Raw genomic sequence first — 23,885 nt, 5'->3', positions numbered from 1 at the left:
ACTCCCCATCCGACAGTGAATTAATGGGCATGTGGAAATTAGCAGTGCTGCTAAGTCCACGTTATAGAGAGGATTAAATCTTAGTTTCTCGGCAGAGGTCTTCCATTAATTGGCAAGCTGTGAAGGGAAGAGAGCTGTTCTCAAACTTTAGTGTTCATTGAATCACCTGGAGGACGTGTTAAAACAGTGCTGAGTCTCACCTCCAGAGTTTCTAATTCAACAAGTCTGGAGTACAGCCCTTGAAGTTCCATTCTAACAAGTTCCTAAGTGCTGCTGATTCTGCTGCTCCAGGATCCAGACTTTGAGAACTACTGGACTAGAGGATGTCAAAATGAGACTACAAAAAAGAGAGCTGTAGAGAGAATGTTAGAAATTTAATGGTTAGAATTTTGAGGTCTTATCAAAAGAATGTGGCCCAAATATTGCCCCAAGTTGTATATGAGATGACTTTGTGCTGAAACGCCTCCCCCAGTCAGGAAATTTCATCATGGGACAAGGGCAATAAGCAAGGGGTGCTGAATTGGAGATCAGCAGTGCCTCACAGCAATAAGTCTTGGGCTCAGGGAGACAGGCCTGTACTTTGGTCTGTGGTCACCTCTTCCAGATCTGGGAGAACATAGGCCCTTAGGCTTCATCTCTGGCTGCAGCCCCACCCTTTTTCTCCATGCTGCCACTCTTAGTAATCCTTGGAAAGACCTATGGTTAGATAGAGTATGGAATGTCCTTCTCTATGTCTCATTTTCCTGATTAGAAGAGACAAACATATCACTCTCTGTGGGGCAGGAAGAAGATCAATACTGGGTAGATATTGCATTATGGTAAAATATACATAACATAATTACACCATTTTAATCATTTTTAAGTGCACAATTCAGTTGAATTAAGTACATTTATAATGTTGTACAACCATCACCAGTATCCCAAACAGAAACTCTGTAGCTATTAAACAATAATTCCTAGTCCTCTCCTTCCCTCAGTCCCTGGTAACCTCTATTCTACTTTATGACTCTGTGAATTTGCCTATTCTACTCTATAAAATTTTAAAGTAGGTAAAAAATACTTTTGGAGATTCCTTCCACCACCTCTTCACAACCCATAGAATCTTTACATTGTTCTTTGGCTCCTCAAAGTCCAGTTTGACCATCTTCTTCTCATGGTGTCTCAAACACCTCCATTGTCATGACACCCTCCTTTTACTGCATGTCAGAAATAGGAACTCTGCTTAGACTGATTCGTCCAGAGGTGTAAACAGCTGGGAGTTTACTAAGGGCTTGCTTTGTGACAGACACTGTTGTGAGTGCTTTCTGTGCATTTACCCATTTCATCCTGCAAGTCCATCACTAGGGAAACTCATTATCATCTTTTTATTATTATTATTATTATCATCTTTGTTTTATTGACAAAGAAACTGAGATCCAGACAGAGGAATTATTTTTCCCAAGACCACACAGCTAATAGGTGATGAAGCCAGGATTTCGACTCCAGAGTCAGTTCCCTTAACCACGGAGGATGCTTATTAATCAAAAACATCAGTAATTAATGGAATGTCAGGCTTTGTGCCTAATGGAATATTTTCAAAGATGTTTTTTAAGCCAAGAGGGCTTCTTGGTGGGAAGCCAAGAGTCACCAGCAAGGCCCAGGGCAGTTTTTTGCTTCACCCATTCCCTCTGTTTCCATCTCCCAACTGACTCCAAAAATACTATCTTGAGCCTAACTCTCCAAGCAACTTCATTCCTTCTCAGAGCCCTCTGCCAACATTCTGCCTGCCCTTTTTGCCTGTCCTGGGGGCAGGGCTTCTTCTGCCTGGACCTCTGCTTCCATGGGTGGGGACAGAGGAAGCGCAGAGCCCTCCTTAGGCTTTAACTGGGAGAAAGCCGCACCTAACTTTAACACTCTCCTTAGTTGACCTCACTTTAGCCAAAATTTGCCTCTTGGGAATTAAACTAAGGTCAGCATAACTGACTCCTCCAGCCAAATGTTCATTCTTCATTGTCATCCAGATATAGTGGTCATTTTCTCACAATTCAAAAAAAAGAGACCAATAAAACCAAGAGAAACAAGGAAAACAATGAACAAAGCTATCAGGTAGACAGAAAAAGGAAAGAAAACTGCCAAAAACAAACAAAACAAAACTGTTGAAATAAATTCATGAGCCTACCATTTTAAGTCCCTTTTGGAACAAGACAAAAAATAAATAATAAATAAATTAATTTGTTTGGGTGGTGGCCTGGAAAAATTAATTCAAATGTATTTAGCACTCAGGAAGTAGATTACTGGCAAGTTGATATGGCGTTTCAAATGTATTACCTTTTTCCACCCTGAAATTTAATTTACTATACTTCAAAGTACCCTGAAATGCTACCATTCAGATACGTTCTCTGTGAGAAGATGACTCAACACACCAGACTCGGAAAACAAATTTAAGCTGCCTCCAACCAAAAATTCTCTGCTGGACCAAACTCTTTTAAGATTTTTTTAAGATCAATTATTTTTAATGCTAAATTTCAAGGTAGAGATGGGATAGGGAATAATGCTTACTGATATTTTTATTGTCTGAATGTGAAGGTAGTCTGAGTACTTAGTAAGAAAAACATGCATTTGAGGTGAAGGATACCTCAGCAGTTAAAAACTTAGACTCTGAAATTAGACAGACTTGTGCTCAAAAGATGGCATACCCACTCCTAGTTGAATGACTTGAGCAAATCATTTAAGGTGTCTGTGCCTCAATTTATTCATCAGTAAAGTAGAAGTACTACTAATAATTGTATCTTTCTCATGGTGGTATTGTAAGGATTAAATGAGGTAAAGTTTGGCTCCTTGCCTGGTTCATAGTAAGTAAGTAATAAAGTTAGCTTGCATTATCGTCTATAACTGTCCTTAGAAAGTCCTGAAGTCTGATGGAAGCTTTAGTATTACCCTGAGAGTTTATTTTTTTTTGATGGGGGGTGGGGCGGGTGCAGGAAGCTCAGAGCATAGATATGAGTTAATCAAAGAAATAACACTAATGGACTTGCCTATGAGGGAACCACTTACCCTAAACAAATAGCCATACTGCAGAAAGTCAACCTCTGTTAATCCTCCAGCCATCCTGGAAGAGCTCACTTGGAAGATGTTTACCACATCTGAGTCCAGTACCACACTTAGCCCAGGGCCAGTGGAACTGTTTCCCTGGACACTGCCCCCCACTTTAGGGTGTTCAACAATGGCCTTCTTTTGGTTTTGCCCCTCCCCATGGGGTGATAGGTCTCCAAGGCCAAGAAGAATCTGGAACCTATGCCCTATTCCCCCTTCCAGGTACTTGGACCCTGGAATTCCCTGCCCTGTCCAGTGTGTCCCTCTACCATATTCTGGGCACTAAGACCCCAGAATTCTCTATCCAAAGGTCCTCTAGCCTGTTTCCTCAGTCTTAATAGGCCTTGTCCTTAGGTCTTTCCTCCTTAGGGGACCCAGGACACTGTTGGTGTGTGCCCCCATCCTCCTCCAAAGAGTGTCCAAGAAGTAGCTGCTTTCAAGACAGGTTGATGGATATTGTACTGGGTGGGGGGTCCACTTGCTTTTACAGTGAGGGCCTGAGAGGAGGTAGGTACGTGCAGAGGGGCAGCCACAGCCAGTTGGCCTGGCCCTGTCACACAAAGAGTTGAGAATTCTCAATTCAAATCCAACTTATCAAGCTTTTATGAAATTTATTGAAGGGTAGGGGGATAGGACACACTGAACAATTTGTTCACTTGATATATAACTTTGAAATATTTACTTATATAGTACTTGGGGGAAAATGTGCTCCTGCCCTGGGCCCAGCAAATGTCAGAGGCAGAACCAAATAAGTTAGTTGCTTGTTGAAATGTATCCTTTACGAGAAGAGTAAAGCAGGAAAAGCAAATTTGAAATTGAGAAGCTAGTTTCTCCGAATTGCATCTCACATTTGAATTTAGTACTTGATAGGTGTAAGTGTGGGCACCAATGGCCTGGAAACAACTGTGTGGGTCCACGGGTGTAACCATTTTCCAAGAGTCCACTGTGGACAGAAATATTTTCACTGATATAATTGTAAGAGTCAAAATCCCACGACCTCTTCTTCCATGGCCACCTCCTTATTTATTCCCTTCCCCTACAAACTTTCTAGTTCAAAACACAAGCCCTTTGGGAGTTGTTTCATCTGATTTCAGGAGAAAGTTGGGAGTATAAATAGCTCCCAAGGATCAGTTGAGCACTGATTGGATGCAGGGCTGACTGGCCCCCATCAACACACGGTTCAAGTGTAGGGACACCTCACTTTCTGCTTTATTGATTCGATTGGGACTAAAAAAAATGTTGTATTAAACACCAATGGAAGCATTTTTCAGAGGTTAACAATAATAGCATTTTACACATAGACTGTTTCTCATTCTTTTCTGTATAGTGCAGTTTAAGAATTCCCAAAGAAAATGCACCAATGATTATGTTTTTATGTTGCAAATTTCTTAAACACAAAGTATTCATTTTTTAAGAGCACTTGCAGTGTAAACAATTATGCTGACTCTACCATCTAACACTAGGATGAAGAGCAATCAAGCTGTTGGATGTTTTGAAAACAAAATTCGTTATACTATTTGAGATCCCATTTTATCAACTACTTGCACAAATTTATTTCAAAAAAGAAATGCAGGCAGACTGTAGTCTTATATGTTTTACATGTGACAATCTTATGTAAGCATTCAGATATTTTCACATTTCTTAGATAAATGCATAGGAAAATTGTTTATGATAATTCTGTAACAAAAGCCCAGGCTTACTATTCCATATTATACTACAGTTTTTGTTCCTAGCCTATGTAGCATGGTCAAATGAAACCTGAAGAGCTCCTTGTGGTGCTCAGAGGAAGGAAGACAGAGAGTCCAAGACAGGTGCCAGGGAAAGGGAAAACAAATAAGGAAGAAGAGAGAGATGGAAGAGAAATATGTGCCATTAGGCATATTGGTTTATTTCATTATTTGTTTAAATTTAGGTTTTATCAACTCATCTTTCAACTTTCTTCTCTCCAAACTGGAATTATTCTCTTAATGAGTCTACTACACTTATTTATGTCTTCGTTAGTAATTTCTTACCATCCTCTACTTGATATCTGAGCAAAAAGAGAGTTAATATTTAATAGAAATACTGAGGTCCTTGGCTAAAGGCATGTAAACAGTGCGTACAATTTTTAAAATTTTTATTTACTATGCTTTTAATTCAAAATGCTATAAAATGTTTAGTGTCTTTTGCACACCAAATATATGTTTTCCCATAATTTGCTTTACAAATTGTAAAGGAATTGTTCCAGAGTAAATTAACTTAAAGGTAATGAAGAAGTGATTGGCAACAGTGAATTATTCTCAGGATGCTGCTTCTTATCAGTCAAATAACGTGGGACTCTAAATACTAAAACTTCTTATACCATCCCCATCTTCACTCCACTCCCTAAAGGTAATCACTTATAATAGCTTAGTGTAAATGTTGCTAGACATTTTCTAGTCACCCAATAGATATACGATGATCCCCCAATCTGTGCCATGCACTGTTGTAGATGCTGGTGATATAACAATGCAAAAAAGAGACCAACTCTCTGCTCTCCAGGTCTTTACAGTCTAGTGGATGAAACATAAAATGAATAAACAAACCAATAAACATAGCATGACATCAAGTAGTGGTAAGTGCTAAGAAGAAGTCTATAGCAGGATAAAAAGACAGACTAGAGGTATTTGCTATTTGAGTAAGGAGGTCAGGGAAGCCTCTCTACCTGAATGTGGGGAGGAAATAATCCACACGTAAAAGATTCTAAGCAGAGGGAACAACAAGCGCAAAGACCTTGAAGCAGAAGCAAGCTTGGAAGGTTTGAGTATAGCAAGGAGGCCAGTGTTGCTGGAGCAAAATGATTAAGGGGGAACTAGTTAAGAGATGGAGTTGGAGACATAACTTGTGATGAGACATAGCTTGTTTATGAATTCGGCATTGACGTGATCTAACTTATATAAGAGGCATTCCGGTGCAGAGGGAAGAAGAGACAAGGGAAAGACCAGAGCTAGGAGACCAGTTAGGAGGCTACTTCGGTAGGCCAGGCGAGAGATGATGGTGGCTTGATGATCTCTCATTCGCTGCTGGTGGGAATTCAAAATGGTACAGCCACTCTGGGAAACAGTTTGGAAGTTTCTTACAAAACTGAACATACTCTTACCATCCAATTCAACCATTGTGCTTCTTGGTATTCACTCAAATGAGTTGAAAACCTCTGCACATGAATGTTTATAATAGCTTTATTCATAATTGCCAAAATTTGAAGCAGACAAGATGTCCTTCAATAGTAGAATGCATAAAGAAACTATAATACATCCATACACTAGAATATTATTCGGCAATAAAAAGAAATGAGTTATTAAGCCATGCAAAGTCAGTAGGGTATTCAGATCCGTAATGGCTAAGAAGGTATTTTAGTCTATTGCAAACGGAATTTTTATTATATTTTAAAACCAGAAGTAGAATTGATATGCTCTATTAAATTAATATTAATGGAAAGTTCAGCCTTTATCTTCTAATTTATAACCCACACTAGTAGTTACCACATAGTGTTCATGAATGAGGAAAAATTCTTTCTTAGCCTCTATAGATATATATACACATATATATATATCCTTAGCCTTTATTCTCTCCCACTCTCTCTCTCTAAATATCTATCTATCTATCTATCTATCTATCTATCTATCTATCTATCTATCTATCTATCTGTATGTATATGCCTTCACAGCAACATCTAGACTGATGTTTGACCAAACAACTGGGCACCATAACCTAGCCATTTTAACTTATAAAATTAACCATCACAGAGGTATTTGTTGCTTTTTCAAGATTTACTTTTTTAGTTATATAATAGCATAGTCCATGTTTTTCTCTTTACATGCTCTCTTCCTTTATTCCTATAACCACCAATTAATCCACATCACTCTTTCTCCCTGAGATTATGTGCTCTTTCCTTCTCAATAACTGACATCATGTTATCATAACTAACGATTGCCAGACTCTTGAGTACCACATCCATATGTGCATTCTCATTTCTGTATGCTGATTTGTCAGTGATTGGTGATCTTTCTTGGATGATTTATGAGTTTAGGACGTACAGCCTTAAGGTCATTAACCTCAAATTTGCAAAGGAGCAATTGGCAACCATTACTGTGTGCCTGTCATTCTACTTAAAGCAGCTGATAAAATAAGGCAGCAGTAGAATTCTTGGAGCATGGTGACATCACAGGATTACACCACAATGATTCCCATTCCATCTGTCCTGCTCTGTGGTTTTATTTGATTACTGTATAATACATAATAGAAATGCCATAATCAATAATAATAGAAATGGCATAAGCCCTGAAATTTTCAAACCATGTAATGTAGTGTCTTGCTGCAATTGGCAAAGGAATCTAATTTAAAATGGACAAAAGGAGAAAAAGAAATTTTTGCTTGGAATTACAATGTCAGTGTATTAAGTGTGAGTCAAAATCATCTAAACCTAAGATCCGAAAGAAAACTAAAAATGATATAAAGTAAGTACTAGTCAGTATTAACTTCCAACTCTGTAAATCTTTTTTATCTTCATATGTATACGGGTAGGTTTGTAGCCCCAGCACTTAAGTTGTGTATATTTTTTCGTAAGATATTTCATAAATGCATTCATGCTTGTTTAATACCATGAAAAACAAAATATTGGCAAATGACTCTCCTCTGAATGTTTATAGAAAATGGCAGCACATTGAGGAGATCATATATCTTTTGAGCCTCTTTTTGTAGTATTGGGTGCTTTGGGTGGGCTTCCTGCTTTTTTTGGGACCTTTCCTTGGTCCCTGCTCTTTTGAGATGCTGTATGACTTGTTCTGGAGGCTTTAGTACACGCTGTCATCTCTGGCTACCTTCCTTCCATTGGCTCATAATCTTCAGGCCTCACTCTGTGCAAAGAGATTTACCAAAGTGAAAGGAAGCCAAAGGTCAAAGCTAAAGTGTGCCAAAAATAGTTCTGAGTTATTAAATTGATGCACTGACAAGGAAATAACCAAGTCAGGCGACAGGCGGAGCTGGCCTGTGCTTTTCCTGGAGGGAAAGCTCAATTGCTCTGTAAAGTCATTTCTGTATTTTGTGGGGAGCCTTTTACACTATCTTGCCAGTTCAGGCCTTTAGGAAGTTCTGGATCATTGGAGCTGACCAGCCTTAATGGCAGCTATTATTCCTTGTCAGTCCGGTCAACGTTATCTATCTGGAGCTTACATGGGAGAGTGGCAGGGCAGTGGCTTCAGTCTCTGTTCACTTCCTGACTCACTCGGTTGATTTCCTTGGCCAGCAGCTCTAAACCCACCCACCCTCAAGACAGCATTTGCTCTTGCTGGAGATATTTCTCTTCTACTTACACTGCTCGGTCGCCTAAAATGAGTTTTCAAATTAATCCATTTGTTTTCATCTTTATTTTTTTCTCTTTTTTATCTGTGATATTGATACCAGAATGAGTATCTTTTAGAGTACTTAAGTTATTATTTTCCTAAAATTTAGAGATACCAGTTAAATAAAACACATGTCAATGACTTTTGTAAACTCCAAGGCCTTATTCAAATAGCATCTACTATCTGTACTAGGTATACACAAGATTATTAAATATAAGACAACTTTTACAGCTTCAGCCCCTCTTTTTTCTTTCCACTGCAGTTGCTTCCTTTAGTAGCAGACATCTGTTTATGAACTCTCTTCCCTATCTTAGTTTTATTCATTATTAGAATAGCATATTAATGATATTAACAATTCATATCTCCTGACTGGTATCATTGTACTTAAATATTTGAGAAGCTGCAGATGTTCAAGTTCATTAGTCCTTGCCTTCAGAAGATGATCAATTTGAGAAATTCAGAGCTTTCCAAATGTTAACCCCATCATTTTTCTTTCTTCAGATAGTTCATATTAAGGGATGATCAGAGAGAGATTTGCTATATTTTAAATTCTATTGCAGCTCTCGTTTTGTTGTTGTTAGTTTTTCCTAAAGTCTAATGGGTATACGTATTTGTAGAAGACTGCTGGACACCGAAGATGAGCTCAGTGACATTCAGACGGATTCAGTCCCGTCGGAAGTCCGGGATTGGTTGGCATCTACCTTTACACGGAAAATGGGGATGAAGAAAAAGAAATCTGAGGAAAAACCTAAATTTCGGAGCATTGTGCATGCTGTTCAAGCTGGAATTTTTGTGGAAAGGTAAATGAAATTGTTAGTATCTCAAGATGATAAAATTTGAAAGGCAGGAAATATACTTACTATATCAAAGTTATGCAAGTCCTATATTTTACTTATTAAGGAAAACTGTGATCATAAGTATACCCAGAATGAACAAATTTAGGACTTTAAGTTGAACTTACCTATAACAAAAGTGTCTTGTCCTGGATTTATGATTTTTATCTGTTTTACGTTGACATAAAGACTAAAGGCAAAGGCTTTGAATGACCATTCTCCTCAAGTGAACCTTTGTGAATAACTGTTTAAAAGCAATTATAACATGTTCATACGCTCGTTAGTAACACATTCATATGTTTGTTACACAACTAATTTTACCTGAATAAAATGCAACACCTCATAAAATAAATTCTACACTACATACCAAAATCAAGTAGGCCTTTCTCTGCGTTAAAGAGAAAAGACCATCCTCTTCCTACCATGGGAGGAAAGCTCTCTTCTGTCTGCTTTTGAAGAGCTTTTAACATTTCTGTCCCTGAAGCAAGGAATACTCTTTGAAAGGGTAATCCTCTCTGTCTTTCTTTACATTCCTTATGATAGAACGTACAATGACGTTCATTTCTCAACCTGCTCCCAGTCTAAGAAACTCAGTACCATCAGAGTTCCCAGTGAGTCCAGGGAACCCTGAAAAACAAGAATTGGAGCCAATGGTATTGGCTGCAGAGTAATGAAAATAGTAACATTAATAATAATAATGGGTTTCTTGTTCTGAGTATTTATTATATTATGCTAGACATTTATATCACGTACTCTTCACAAAAAGCTTATAATTATCTTCATTTTACAGATGAATGACGTTAAATAGCTTTCCAAAGGTCACACACAGCTAGTGAGTGGCTAACCTATTATTCAAAGCACGTGTTCATACTGCCTTTCTGGGCCATGAAGTCAAACTGGTTTAATATTACTTAATTTTTAAAATTTCTTCTTTATTGACTTTTATATTGACCTTTTTACCTTTGTCCGTTACCCTTCCATTTCCCCCATACCTCTATTTTTTTAGTAATAATAACTAAATAACTGAATAGAAAAGATTGTTTTTTCCAAAAAAATTAATATCATTATTGACATTATTTTCTGGGTCTTTTATAGTGTGGTTAGTAACTTCCTCGCCCTACAAGATTACAATAATTGTGTCTATCTCAATAGAATAATTAATATAAGTATTTTTATCTATAAACTGCTCTGAAATTCTTCCAATAGAGAAAAGAATAAGAATAATTTTTTATTACTGATTGTCCACATTCAAAAATTATTTAAAGTCATTTAAAATAAACATAAAATGAGAACATGGAAATAAAGTAACAATGTCTCTGTAATAAAACGAGGGGATACTTTATCAAGAAACCCTGAACTAGAGATATATGTAAACACAATATTTTAATTCTGAGCTTCCAAAAAGTCAAGATTAAAAAGGAAAACATAAAGAATGACTTGGCTTTTATTACTTAAAAAAAATGATGGCTTTTACATAGAAACTAAATAACGCGTATTATGAATTTTTAATATAGGGCACATTGAATCAAAAGGTTGACGTCTTCCATAATGGTTTTGTAAAAGACACAGAATAGTTTCCAAATGACTATTTCTTGTATTGACCCCCAGTATAAGTTAATGATATAGTCATTAAATTATGGTTTTATCCAGGCATGTTGAGGAGAGAAGTTACAATAATATAGCTAGGAATGCAGCTTGCTTGTGGACTAATGATATAAAAGCTAAGGAACATGATTAATAATCAGTTAATAATCATGTATCTTTCAATCCTGAGTAGAAGCCTATGGCTGTTCTACACATTTCTATACATTAGGGTGAATCATATTGATTCTCTTCTCCCACGAATACGTGGAGGAGTTTCTTATCTTTGGTTTGTGTCATCTTCATTGCCCATCAGAAGATGGAAAAATTCCAACAAATTACTGATTAATACAAATATTTTTGTGATTGATGCTATTATAAAACTGGAAATAACTTTGTTCTTTCTTAAGTAATATTAAATGACAAGTTGAAGAAACTTAAGAAATTTTTGTCAATATTGTTTCCTTCATAATCTTAACAAAAAAAATTGTCCAAATTCTAGTGATACTATTTATTTCCTCCTATAATTTCTATTCTGTAGAAAAAAAATCTATAAAAGAAATATTTTAATGACATTCAACTTCCAGGCTGAAAATATTGGCTCATAAATGGACACAAAAAGAGAATACTCTGCTGTCACGGATATGGTGGCATGCTAGAAAGTGTTGTTGTTGCGCATACAAAGGACAATCCTTTTTAATAAGATGAAGTTAAGGAAAAAATATCTTTATATAGAGACTAAAATCACATTGATTTCATAGGGTGGTTGTGAGTAAACAAAATACTGTTAACATCTGTCATATTGTAGATGCCTAATAAATGGTGACCATAGTTATCATTGTTGCCACAAAGGGAGCCTGTAACTAATGATAAAAGGTGAACAAGTCAAAGGTAATCTTCTCCCTTATATTTAAGAAATAGTTGAAAACTTTGGTCCTCAGATAAATGATTTGTATATCTATGCTTATTTTTCTTTTTTTAGGATGTACAGAAAGTCCTATCATGTGGTTGGTTTGGCATATCCAGAAGCTGTCATCGTAACATTAAAGGTGAAATAATTTCAATTATTTTAGTTTTTCAAATAGTCATTTTTTAAAATCTTAAAACGACTGGGATAAAATGAAAATACAACTTTGCTGCAGTTTGCATATTGATACGTAAAAAATATTTTAACCATTTACAAAATGTAGTGTGTTCCAAATCATGACTCACTGTAGACTCGAGGATTGATTTACACTAACAAACTATAACAACACATATGCATGTGTATGCACACACGTGTGACCTTTTCTTCTTCATGCTCTATTTAGGTGGATCTTGAATTCAGTTTTGAGATGGCACCAGTACTTGCCAGAATATACATATTTTGTTGTGTATATATTATGGAAGAGTTGAATGCATTATAGAAAGATGTTACAGTTGAATATGGTTAAAGGATAAAACTTATATGGAAGAAAGTTGTTTAGAATTTTAGGTCTAAAAAAATATACAAAGTAAGATAAAATTAAGAAAGAAAACGAAAAATTCATCTCTCTTGTCTCTGCTATTCCTGGGCTGCCCTAGTCTGAGGCCCAATTACAGTATTAGATGTATTAAAAATGGCTAGAGTCGAAACTGAAACAGTGAAAGTTTTTGGCTCACTTGCTTGTTTCTATTATGCACCCGCGCATGCGCCGGCACTATTGGCTAGACGTTGTATCCACAGGGGCGTTTTGTAGGCTCATTGTTCTACCTTCCTCCTTTCTTTCTACCACTTAATTTGGGTGGGGGGAATTCTCCTGTAGCATTGCTTTAGCTCTGATTTATTAAACTCTTTTCCTAGTGTAAATTTGTATTACTTTCTTTCATTTTTAATTTGTTCTTAAGCATCCCCTTTGCATTTGTTTATTTCTCTGCTGCATATTATATTTTAATCTTATTAATTTAAAAAGGTAGTTTGTTTTTCTTGCATGCTTTTTTATATTTGTGTTTCTAATGCCATCATGAAGACAAATATATAACTGGAAGTGTGACATTATAGGATATTGATCCCTCCTTAACTCGAGAGATTTTGATTTCCTCATTTTTTCCTCAATTATGGGCAAGAAAATCACTTATTCTTTTTTATTCATTCTAAGATCCTGTACTTAGAACCAACTAACAAAATATTTTGGTATGAGAGAGTGTAAAAGTTTTTCTAAAATGTACTATAGAAAACACATATGAGCTAACAGGTAGAGGGAAGAACTATCACTAAGTAAGGAATATTTTTAGTTGAATAATTCTTATTTCCTGCAATACCTCCGTTTCTTGTTTGTTTTCAATCTGACCATGTAAAAGTCAAGTATCTGCAGTAGTATTACAAATGTAAATCATCACTGTTGATAAAAATCCCCAAGAAATGGAGAGCTAACCTTTTACTCAGTGGGAAACTCCTAGTGGGAAGTATAAATAGGAGCCTTGTAACAACCTGAACTAATTCTTCTGTGTTACCTTTGGAATTTGATAAAAGATTTGTTGGCCTCCTTTGAGACTTACTGATGGTAAAATGCCTTCTAACAGAACTTTTAGAGATTTAAAATTTACAAACAGATAAAGCAAATGTTTGGGGATCAAATCGGGGCCAAATGCAAGGAATTTAACAAAGATACATGAACAAACCAAAAAATATTTCATTGGTGTTTCCAAGTGATTAAAAATACCATTTCAAGCTGTTATTATTATTTTTCAAAAGAAGTATTTCAAAAGAGACTGAATCCTTTTTATCAGATTTTCAGTTTAGTTTCAGCATGTTAAAGCACAGATGGTTGGCCTCCATAAAAATGTATTATATGAATGAAGTTCTAAACAGTGCCTGCTCAAATTCATGAAGAATGCATAGTTTTAAGGTTGCCCACTTACTGTTCAATACTGAACCTACTGTGTGAATGTAAACACTAGACCTTCTTTGCTAATAGCTTCCAATAGTCATTAGAACTGACTCTGCTGCTAGATTTTTTAAATTTCAGTGATTTATTTAGTGTTGGAGCTCAAACTTTACATTACAGCCTCCTTAGTGTATAGGACTGACATACTTGCTGCAAGTCTGTTTAGTGGAGTCCTCTGCAAGTTCTCATCCTGGAATTACCTTAAGCCAAATCACGATGTAGCTGGACTGGCACACCTGCTCTCTGCCCTCTCTCACTGTCAGGGGATACTTTCCAAGGGTAACTGTTCCCAAAGGCTTGACCACTTGCCTAGGAAATTGCCTGAAATGCCAAAATTCTCTCCTCCTCTTCAATCAAAAGACCCACTTCCTTTCCTTACCATCTGTCCCTGGAGGAAAGTATAAATGATTCAGCTAAGGTTAGTGTGACTAATAGGTAGTATATATTCTGTCTCTCTAGGGCTAAAAGAAGACATAAAATACCAAACCTTTAAACCAAATTACTAACTCTTATGGTGGAATTTCAAGCAATGTAGGAGGTGGGTGGGTGGGAAAGAGAAGTTGGGGCTACCTTCCCTCTATGCCTCAGTTGACATCATCCACCTTAAAATGAGACCCACTCTGGGAAAATGATTTATGGCATGAATTTGAAGAGAGATTAATTAAAGATAAGGGCAGTATTACAGTGTTACCGGTTTATTATATGAATGTTGATAACCTTGGGATTAAGGGGAAGGTCTTTACATTACTTTATACATTATGGCCTCACTTTCCTGGACCCATGGATACTAAGTGGCCCTGTCATATCAGACACTGGTAAAAATATAGTTTCAGTGCTGAATTGAAATCTGACCTGCTGGATGTATTATGCTTAATCTCTCCAAGAATTTTTCATAGAAGGAAATAGAACTATATGATATTGCTACTGAAGTATTTGCTCTTTTCTTTACAGGATGTTGATAAATGGTCTTTTGATGTATTTGCCTTAAATGAAGCAAGTGGAGAACATAGTCTGAAGTTTATAATTTATGAACTGTTTACCAGATACGATCTTATCAACCGTTTCAAGGTCAGAAAAGTGGAACAGCAGTGAGATGCTCTTAGAATTAGTTATCTGAATAAGAATGCAAATGCACAACGAGTCATTAATCAATGCATTTTATAGTGTTTCTAGTTGGTGGGTCACAGAAAGAGGAGGATGAGTTCACCATGTGATATGGCCATTCTCCACAGCTCACTGACATAGCTATATATCCACTTGGATATCATGAGGCCATTATAGCCTCATTCCAACAAGATACAAACATCCCCCTAAATTACTTACGGAACAATCATGCAGAGATTGAAAGCTACGTTTAAAGAAATATGATCTTCTGTGTTCCTAGAACACAGAATGAACATTTATTGGCAGCTTTTCTCAAACAGAAATGAAAGGGCTTCTAATTAACTTCATTTAGAGCCATCTAAGCAACAGATTTGATCCAGATTCCTGAGCACTCTGCAGCCTGTACCTTTTATCATTCCTGTGGAATCACAGTATTTTTAGAGCTCTAAAGTACTGGGAGGTCATTTATTTTAACCCCTTGTATTACAGATAGAAAAACTAGACTTTGTCAGTTATAGTTGGGAAATTTTACCCTTTTAAGAATTTTAGGCTTCTGACTTGACTCAGGAAGATATAAACATTTAAAGATGACAGTATGGGTAAGACTGTTATTTCATCTAGCTTAGTTAGACACTTGGGGATGACAATCTTTCTCTTGAATGGTAACAGGTTAATGAGGTAGTTTTTCAGAACTGTCCACATTTAACTTCAAGGAACTACTGCCCACAGCTGACTCACTGTTATGTCCCATCCCCAACATGGTTTGCTCATGTTGATTTAGTGATACTCCCTTGGTGACAATATTATTGTAATTATTACTTTCCACAGATTCCTGTCTCTTGCCTAATTGCCTTTGCCGAAGCTTTAGAAGTTGGTTACAGCAAGTACAAAAACCCTTATCACAACTTGATTCACGCAGCTGACGTCACTCAAACTGTGCATTATATAATGCTTCATACAGGTATCATGGTAAGAAAGTATTTCAAACTGAAGTTTGTTAGTTTGGAACATCAAATTCCATTCTCCTAAGTTTCCATTGTTTCTTTAACGCCATAGAAATATTATAAGTAGCAATAATACTTAGATTTTTGAGAGTTGAGTTATTCATAATATACATTTTTCAAAAAGAATTTATTCTCAGTGAAAAAAAAAATGCCCTCTCAGGCAAATGGAATATACTGCAAATTTTCCAAAATTTGGACTATAGAATCTTTCTGTTTGTAAATTCCTTTTCCCATAGGAATTAACCAAAAAAAAAAAAAAAAGAAGTGACCTTGAGAAAAAAATCTTTGGAATAAAAGTTATAGTGTTCCTCCCTCATATTATCATGTTCTTTCAAGCTGACCTCAGTAGTTTTTCTCTTCTATTGCTAATCACAATCAAATCCTAACAGGGACTTTGGAAATTATTCATGTGAATTTTTCCAAGTTCTCCTTCCTCTTCTTTGCATCTGAATGAATCAATGGATGAGTAAATAAATGATTCAGCAATGCAAATCCTGGGACAACAATGAGAATGGGACAGAAACTCTGAGACTGCCTGGAATTTCTGTCTCAGAGCTCACAATGGCTCCCAGAAGGTGAAAAGGGAGGAGTTGTACTTCTTTCTGAAGGCTCCAAACAGACGTGGGTTCAAAGGAGTTTAGGCCATGTGAGATCCCCAAATCTCAGTACCTTCTTGATTCCTCATGTGTCAACCTAGGCTGAAGCAGTGCCATAAAGTACATGTGAGTAGAATATTTCTCCAAACCCCATAATATGCATTGCCTACCTGTTTAGATTTCAGTAGCCACACCTTTCCTATTGGCAAGGGTCATTGGCACTCAGATCTATGTAGCTAGTACTCTTTGGGGCCCAGAGATCCTTAATATCTCATCTTTCTACACCAGAGATGGTATTCCTACCTGGTCCCAAGCAAAGCCTTTAGGGCCACAGTATGTTATCCTGAAGATCCTAAAAACTTTTAACGTTTATGTGATTCTCTAAGTTTATTGTATACAAAAAATTTTCATCATTATTTTATTTTTGCCCAAGAAGTATATTGCTTGCTACACATCACATCTATTTGCTGTGATTCATACAATAGTGCCTCGTATGATGACTGAAGAAATTGTCCATTCCTCTTCTCCATTTTTCTTTGCCTCTAAAATGTTGCAGATCCATCATGTCTTGGGCTCAAATCCCATCCCTGCCCCATGTTCCAATTATCTGTTGCTCCAAAACAGACTACTCCAAAATTTAGTGGCTTAAAACAATACTTTATCAATACTCTTTCAAGGGTCTGTGGTTAGAAAGGTCCCAACCAGAAGGTTCTCACCTGAGGTTTCTCATGTGATTTTGATCAGCCGGCACCCACAGGTGAAGACATCTGAGGACATCACTGGGCAAGACAACCACAATGGTTCACTCAGATGGCTGGCAATTGACAAAGGCTAATGGCTAGGAGCTCAACTGGGCTTTTAATAAAGGATTTTCTTGGAATCTCACCACCAATTCATTAGAAATATGCGTTCTATGACAAGATTACAAGGTAATATAATCTGCTTTATAGTTAAGGCCTATTTGAGAGGGAGACAGAAATCTCAAAAACCTTCATCTATGCTGTGTCATGACCCTCTTGTGACCTTCTAAAAGGCTGAAGTATATGTGTTGTTAACCTCATACCTCGTGTTTTCCTGTTTTAAGGTGTATATATGGGCATCACTGACTTAAGGTGTAAATGTGCCCATTGTGCCTGATCAAATGCAGTCATGGCTGGACTTGGCCTTTGGTTGAAGTTTACTCATCATTCATTCCAAGAGTCTGACTTGACATTTAAAGGGTGGAAGTAGAGGTTACCAATAATAAGTATAAATTCAAACATTCAAAGATAAAACTTTAAAATAATGTGAGCTTTTTAAAAGTGGCATATATAACCTTCTTTAAACCTATTTCTCTTTCCAGCTTGTGTGCACATACACACACACATGCACACACACACACACAGAAATTCTTTTCAATCTTTTTCATTTTAATAAGACTTTATTGTCACAGCTGTTTCTTGAACTCTTTGCTTTCACTTGTTTTGATACGCATAGCAGTTAGTGTGGAAAAGAGTGTCTCCTGACAGTTGCAAATGCTGTTACACTTAAACAGTTGCTTTAACATCTTCCTGGTTAGAGCTGCCTGCTTTTTCCTTTCTAAGCCCTTGGTCTTGAATCTGATAGTGAGGTGATTTTCACTTCAAGTGTTTGGCATTTCTTCTTTCCTGAATTCTCTAGCTTTGAAAAAGTTAATGAAAAAATTAAATATTTAAATGTTTCTCTGGAATGGAAACTGAACTAAGTTTTCTCAGAACACGATGGAGTGGAAAAGTAATACCTACTTCAGTATAATAAAATACCTGCTTTAATTATGAAGTACAATGAGAGAGATATACCATTTCAGTCTGGCAGGTCACCAGGATTTCAGTATTTTTTTTTTTTTTAAAGATTGGCACCTAGGCTAACAACTGTTGCCAATCTTCCTTTGTTTTTTTTTAAGGATTAGCACCTGGGCTAACAACTGTTGCCAATCTTTTTTTTTTTCTGCTTTATTTCCCAAACCGCCCCCCCTGTCCCCCCCACAGCAGTACATAGTTGTATATCTTAGTTGCAGGTCCTTCTAGTTGTGGGATATGGGATGCCGCCTCAACGTGGCCTGATGAGCGGTGCCATGTCCGCACCTAGGATCCGAACCCTGGGCCACCGCAGTGGAGCGTGCAAATTTAACCACTCGGCCACGGAGCTGGCCCCGGATTTCAGGATTTTAATATACTTTTTTGCTTAAGTACATTGGAGTTTTTTGACCACAAATGTAAAGGGAGTCAAATAAAAGTCTCCTATTTCAGTGTCAGAACCTCTGTTTTGAATGTGATGTTGAAGAATGAGGGATGCTATATTAGTAAATGGAGAAATTCAAATCCACAATGTGACTTGACCATCAGATTTGAAGGGAAGACTTGTTCCAGGATATAACAAGCCATTCCAACTTCTCTGGAAGACTGGGGAGACCCGGCCCAGCCTGGCATGACTCCTAGAAAGTTGAAGTTGTTAATAAAGATCACGTAGTCACTTTTTGAAAGGACCATGACTTACTAATTGTAAATATGACTTCACTCGACTTTAGCAGGTTTGGTTTGGAAAGTTGTTTCCAATTTTACTCATCCTTTAGCAAAAAAAGTGACAGTGTACTCTTTACTCACCCCTTAGTTGGGCCATTACAAAAACAGTCTAGTGGGAGACTGTCAGTGTTGTCCGGGATCAGGAAATACATTTAAAGGGAGTAATGAGAAATTTTGTGATAGATGGTGAAAGGAAAGGCAAAATGAATTTACAAATTAATTGACTATTTTGTCAAAATTAGGTTACACTGCCAACTTGACAGTTTTTGGAAAGCTCTTTTAACAAGCTTTTCTTTAGATGAAAAAAGTGGTGGTAGGTGACTATTAATTTTCATGTGTAAAATGTATTGTTTCTTTGAAACAAAAAAAGCATTTTAGAAACATTCGTTTAGCTGAAACCCCTCGGATTTGATATAGAGAGGGCTGGGTCCCTGAAGTTAGTGTTTTAGTTGATGCCCTGCTCTTTCAGGAAGGTCTTATCAGTATGACATTTATAGAATGCTCCAGGAGCAGCCTAACACTGTCGGGTGACTAATGCTGCCTGTCACCTGCAAAATGTTCAGAGGACCATTGCCTGAAAGGGTTTGCGATGATGCCATTGTCCTTCAGTTTATTAACGTCATGCGGGGCACCCTCAGCCCAGGGAACAGGCAGCGCAGAGGAGAGTTGATGCTAGTACACTCTCCATCTCCCTCTCCCTCCTTTTGTCACTTGATTAACTTGTAGTCCTGTGCCACAGTGACAGTGGTGTACAGTAGCTCAATCTATTTGCTAAAGAGCAAATGCTTCACTGAGTGCTGCCAAGCCACCTTCAAATGTCTTCTTGACTATGAAATGATCCTACGGCCTTGGCAAGGGTACACTTGCATTTGAGGGCTCCTGGCACTGTGTTCTCTCTAATACTAAGAGTAGAAGAAAGATGACTTGAAATCTATTTCCTTTGGAACTTGTAGTCTACTGACTATGCCCAGAAATAGCCTCACACACTCTAGAATGACTCAATTTTTCTCCATTCAATCTACAGAAAATTTGCCACTATGTCTTTATTCTACAAACTATGTGGACATTCCATTCTTGTAAATAACTTCCCATGCAACACTGTTTGGAAAAGTGGAAAGTGTGTGGGCTTTCAAGGCGCTCTGTTTCCCCAATTCCTAGCTCGGTGGACTCTCTACCTTGGTTCCCTTGTTAACTATGCTCTTTAGACACACCAGGAACTAACATGCCAATGTAATTTTCTGACCTAAAGTTCTCCCAGCCCTGTACATACACAGATATACTTGCTCTATCACACACACACACGCTGAATAATTCAGATAGGAAAATTACATTGTAAGTCTTAAATCAAAGCTCTATTAGCTTCTACTCCTCAGTATATCCAGTTAAATTATCTAGAAATTCTGCTTTTGAAACCCAAGAATAATGTGATGGGTGCATTGCCTACCTTGAGTAATGAATGCTATCGTCCTCCATAGAAGGAATATTGCGATCTGTGGAAGGAACAGAAAGTTTGAAATTGGACAGATTTTGATTTGAATTCTTGCTCTACCACTTGAGAGCTACATGACCTTTGGCAGGTTGATTCACTTCTTCAGGATTCAGCTTTGTTATCTGCTAAATAAAGATAAAAATATTTACCTAGAGAATGATAAATAGGGTGGTTATAAAAGTTAAGTGAGACCATCTAACTAAAATGTCTGGTTAATGTTCGTTCCTTCTCCTCCCTTTCCATCATCATTGTACATGCTGTTAAAGGCAGTCAGTACTCCCTATGATATAATTTGAGCACTGCCCATTTTAGAACAAACCTACGTGAGCATTTCTCTAGACAAAATGCAACCTGCAGTGTAGACAAAGCATAGTGTCTGCGTTGCTCATGAGTCATCATCTTAACCCGTTATTTCTGCCCATTAGGAGTCAGAAGAACCCAGGTTACGTACTGAGCACTGTTTTGGTTGAGAAGAGTGATATGGTTTAGTCTCATTCTCTCTGGCTTATCATCATGAATCATTTACAAAATCTATGAATTTAAGCATCCATTTTCTGAGTTAGAATTCTCATTGGACACCAGCATAAAATGAATCAGCAACTAAGGAGCTAAAAAATCAACCTAAAATTCTACTTTAACTAATATAAAATAGTCGCATTTTTCAATTAAGTGTTAAAGTTTAGTGCTTCTCTCTTCCTAAACTACTTTATAATGTAAACTTAATTATTAAGATTATAGTGTGGCAATAAATAAGAGGGATTCATGGAGGAATCCTATTTATGGGAGGCAGGGGTTAATGAGACTAAAAACAGGAAGCATATTAAAAATTTTGACAGCTATGAAGATAATAATTTTAAATACTTAGATCATCTATAATTAAAATCCATATCTAATTTCATAATTTAAATTTTTTTTACAATTTCAGCTTTGTATTCTATATTATTGTACTAGATATTGAACATTGCATTTTTAAAAATCACAGTTAAATCTATGAATCTTGAATATAAGCAACAGGAAGTGCTTAAGAAAATGGGCGATTTTTTTCTAGGAACAATTTTCTTTAACAAAGCAATGAGTTTCTGAGGGTACAAAAACTGGTTTAACTTCAATTGCTATTCATTTCATGGTGTTTAATTCAAGAGTCTCACTGGGGACATTGGAGGCTCCGTCCCACTTCAGCCTATAATACAGGCCTTTAATAAGGTCAGTTTCTTCCTTTTAGTGATTCACAATTAAATGCATCTATAAGCACGGGACAGCCAGTTATATCAACTCCCTTTGGTTCTGAAAATCATTTCTGCTTCTAATCCAACTGTGAGGCATTTATTCTTGAATTGCAATCACTAAAGATGTGTTAGCTCACTATTATTTTCCAGATTCAATGCCTTAATCAATGTATTTAAGGTAATCAGTTCAGTAAAATGCCATTTATTCGGTATTTACTATATAACCAGACTTGTGATAAGCACAGTGCATATATTAACTTTAAACTTCTTTTAAAAGCCACAGAGGAATGATCACTAATTCTATTTTCATGGGAACTGTGGCTGAGAGGGTAAATAACTTACTTGCTTGAGGATTAACAAAGATTTAAAACCAGGATTTGTCTGATTCCACAATCTCTTTCCACTACTTCTCAAACCTCTTCCTAATACAAAACTGGTGAAATTCAATTTAATAGACAAATCTTAAGTTCCTGCTATGTACCAAATACCATGATAGGTTATGTGAAAGGAGCAAAGATTAATAAGACCTTAAGACCTTGCTTTTGGAAACTGTGAGATTCAACAGTTGTAACCGTGCATTTAGCTACCAATCTTTGTCCATCCTTTTTCCAAGATCTCCTGCCACCAAATAGGCATCTTCTCCATCTACCCTTCTACTGCACCTTTATTCTGTGATCTTTTATCAAGTATGCATGTAGTTTATGTTATATTTTTCTGTTGCTTTGTGCAAGGTCTTTAATTGTTTCAAGTGTATGGAATAAAACCACTAAGAATAAGTTCCATATCATTTTGGATCCTCCATTCTTAGAATCAAGCCACCTACTTGTAGCTCTGGCCAATAGAACTGTCTGTGATGATGGAAATGCTTTTTATCTGCACTGTTCTATATGGTAACCACTTGCTACATGTGATTATTGAGTAGCTGAAAATGTGGCTACTGTGACTGGGAAAGTGAACTTAATTTTACTTGACTTTATGTATTTTTAATTTAAATACTCATATGTGGTTATTATATTGGACAGTGCAGTAAAAGTGTTATGCAAAAAGTGAGTGATGAAGAAACTATTGAATTACCTAATAAGAGTAGAGAAATTTTGTTAAACCATTCAATTGATAACAAAACAGATCAATGTATATTAAGCAGGAGGTCTAGATTTCATGTGAAAGCATTTATTCTTTCAATGTTATTAAGTTTAATTGCACATAGAATGTATGTGTTATGAATAGCAAATTCAGTAAATTCTTGGAAACTTCTAAATCTTTAAATATAAAAACTAAGTTCAGTTTCTCTAATGAGCAAAGTGAATATTTTCAACTCTGAGATGGAAAATTTTCTCATAGTAAAGTCTTTTACAAACATTGAGCTAAAAGACATTTAAATGATGTATGAACTGTATGTCAAAAATCACTAAATTGTGAGTGATTTCATGAGAACCCAAATTGGTAAGTCTGTGAATTTAAAATCCAGTCAGGGTTACTTTTAAAATCATCACAAATTACTCCTTTTCCAATTAACAAGGAGAATTATAATGTCTGGATATTGATCTTACAAGCCATGAAACAATCGTTGACCTCATTAAGCACCCATTAAACACAACTACTAATGGAAGTGAAATAGGAAGAAAAAAAAATTTAAAATCAGTAAAAACAATTTTGTATGATTACTTATATTGGGTGTACTGAAAATCTTTTTTGTAGAAAGACAACATGACCTCTGCTTTCTAAATATGATGGAATTTTTCTTTAATTTACTAGCACTGGCTCACTGAACTGGAAATTTTAGCAATGGTCTTTGCCGCTGCCATTCATGATTACGAGCATACAGGAACCACAAACAACTTTCATATTCAGACAAGGTAAGTTAGATAAAGCAATGAGTTTCTGAGGGTACAAAAACTGGTTTAACTTCAAGTTAAAACTTGAAATTTATTTTCCTGCATATGATTTGTTTTTAAGAGGATTTAAAAATATTAATGAAGATATCTAATAAGAATAGGTTTAATGGATTTTAGCAAAATTTCTTAAGCTGCAAACACTTATGTTAATCAACTATTGTTTATCAGGAATCTCATGTATTTGGTGGCATATTTAGCTATTTAAAGAACATAAAAATGTGCAAGATAATTTCTCTCTGCCTGAAACTTACACTCTGAACTCAGACATTTACCCACTGA

At 36.4% G+C, this 23,885-nt stretch overlaps 1 protein-coding gene across 15 annotated transcripts in view; it reads left to right on the top strand.

Annotated features, from left to right (window-relative positions):
* Positions 1-23,885, top strand: part of PDE1A (phosphodiesterase 1A) — a 341,764-nt gene that overhangs the window by 252,346 nt on the left and 65,533 nt on the right. For 13 of the 15 annotated variants that reach the window (XM_070241384.1, XM_070241386.1, XM_070241387.1 and 10 more), the window contains 5 exons: positions 9,050-9,232; positions 11,829-11,895; positions 14,704-14,820; positions 15,685-15,825; positions 23,467-23,567. In XM_070241384.1, the coding sequence (XP_070097485.1) occupies positions 9,050-9,232; positions 11,829-11,895; positions 14,704-14,820; positions 15,685-15,825; positions 23,467-23,567 (609 nt within the window). Of the gene's footprint in view, positions 1-7,238; positions 7,548-9,049; positions 9,233-11,828; positions 11,896-14,703; positions 14,821-15,684; positions 15,826-23,466; positions 23,568-23,885 lie in introns of those variants that run through there. The other 2 variants (XM_023622155.2, XM_070241390.1) reach the window with 1 other exon arrangement.

Source organism: Equus caballus, chromosome 18, assembly GCF_041296265.1.
Source record: "Equus caballus isolate H_3958 breed thoroughbred chromosome 18, TB-T2T, whole genome shotgun sequence".
Lineage (NCBI taxonomy): Eukaryota > Metazoa > Chordata > Mammalia > Perissodactyla > Equidae > Equus > Equus caballus.
The sequence above is the reverse complement of the archived record's forward strand: the minus strand, read 5'-3'. Positions and strand labels throughout refer to the sequence as shown.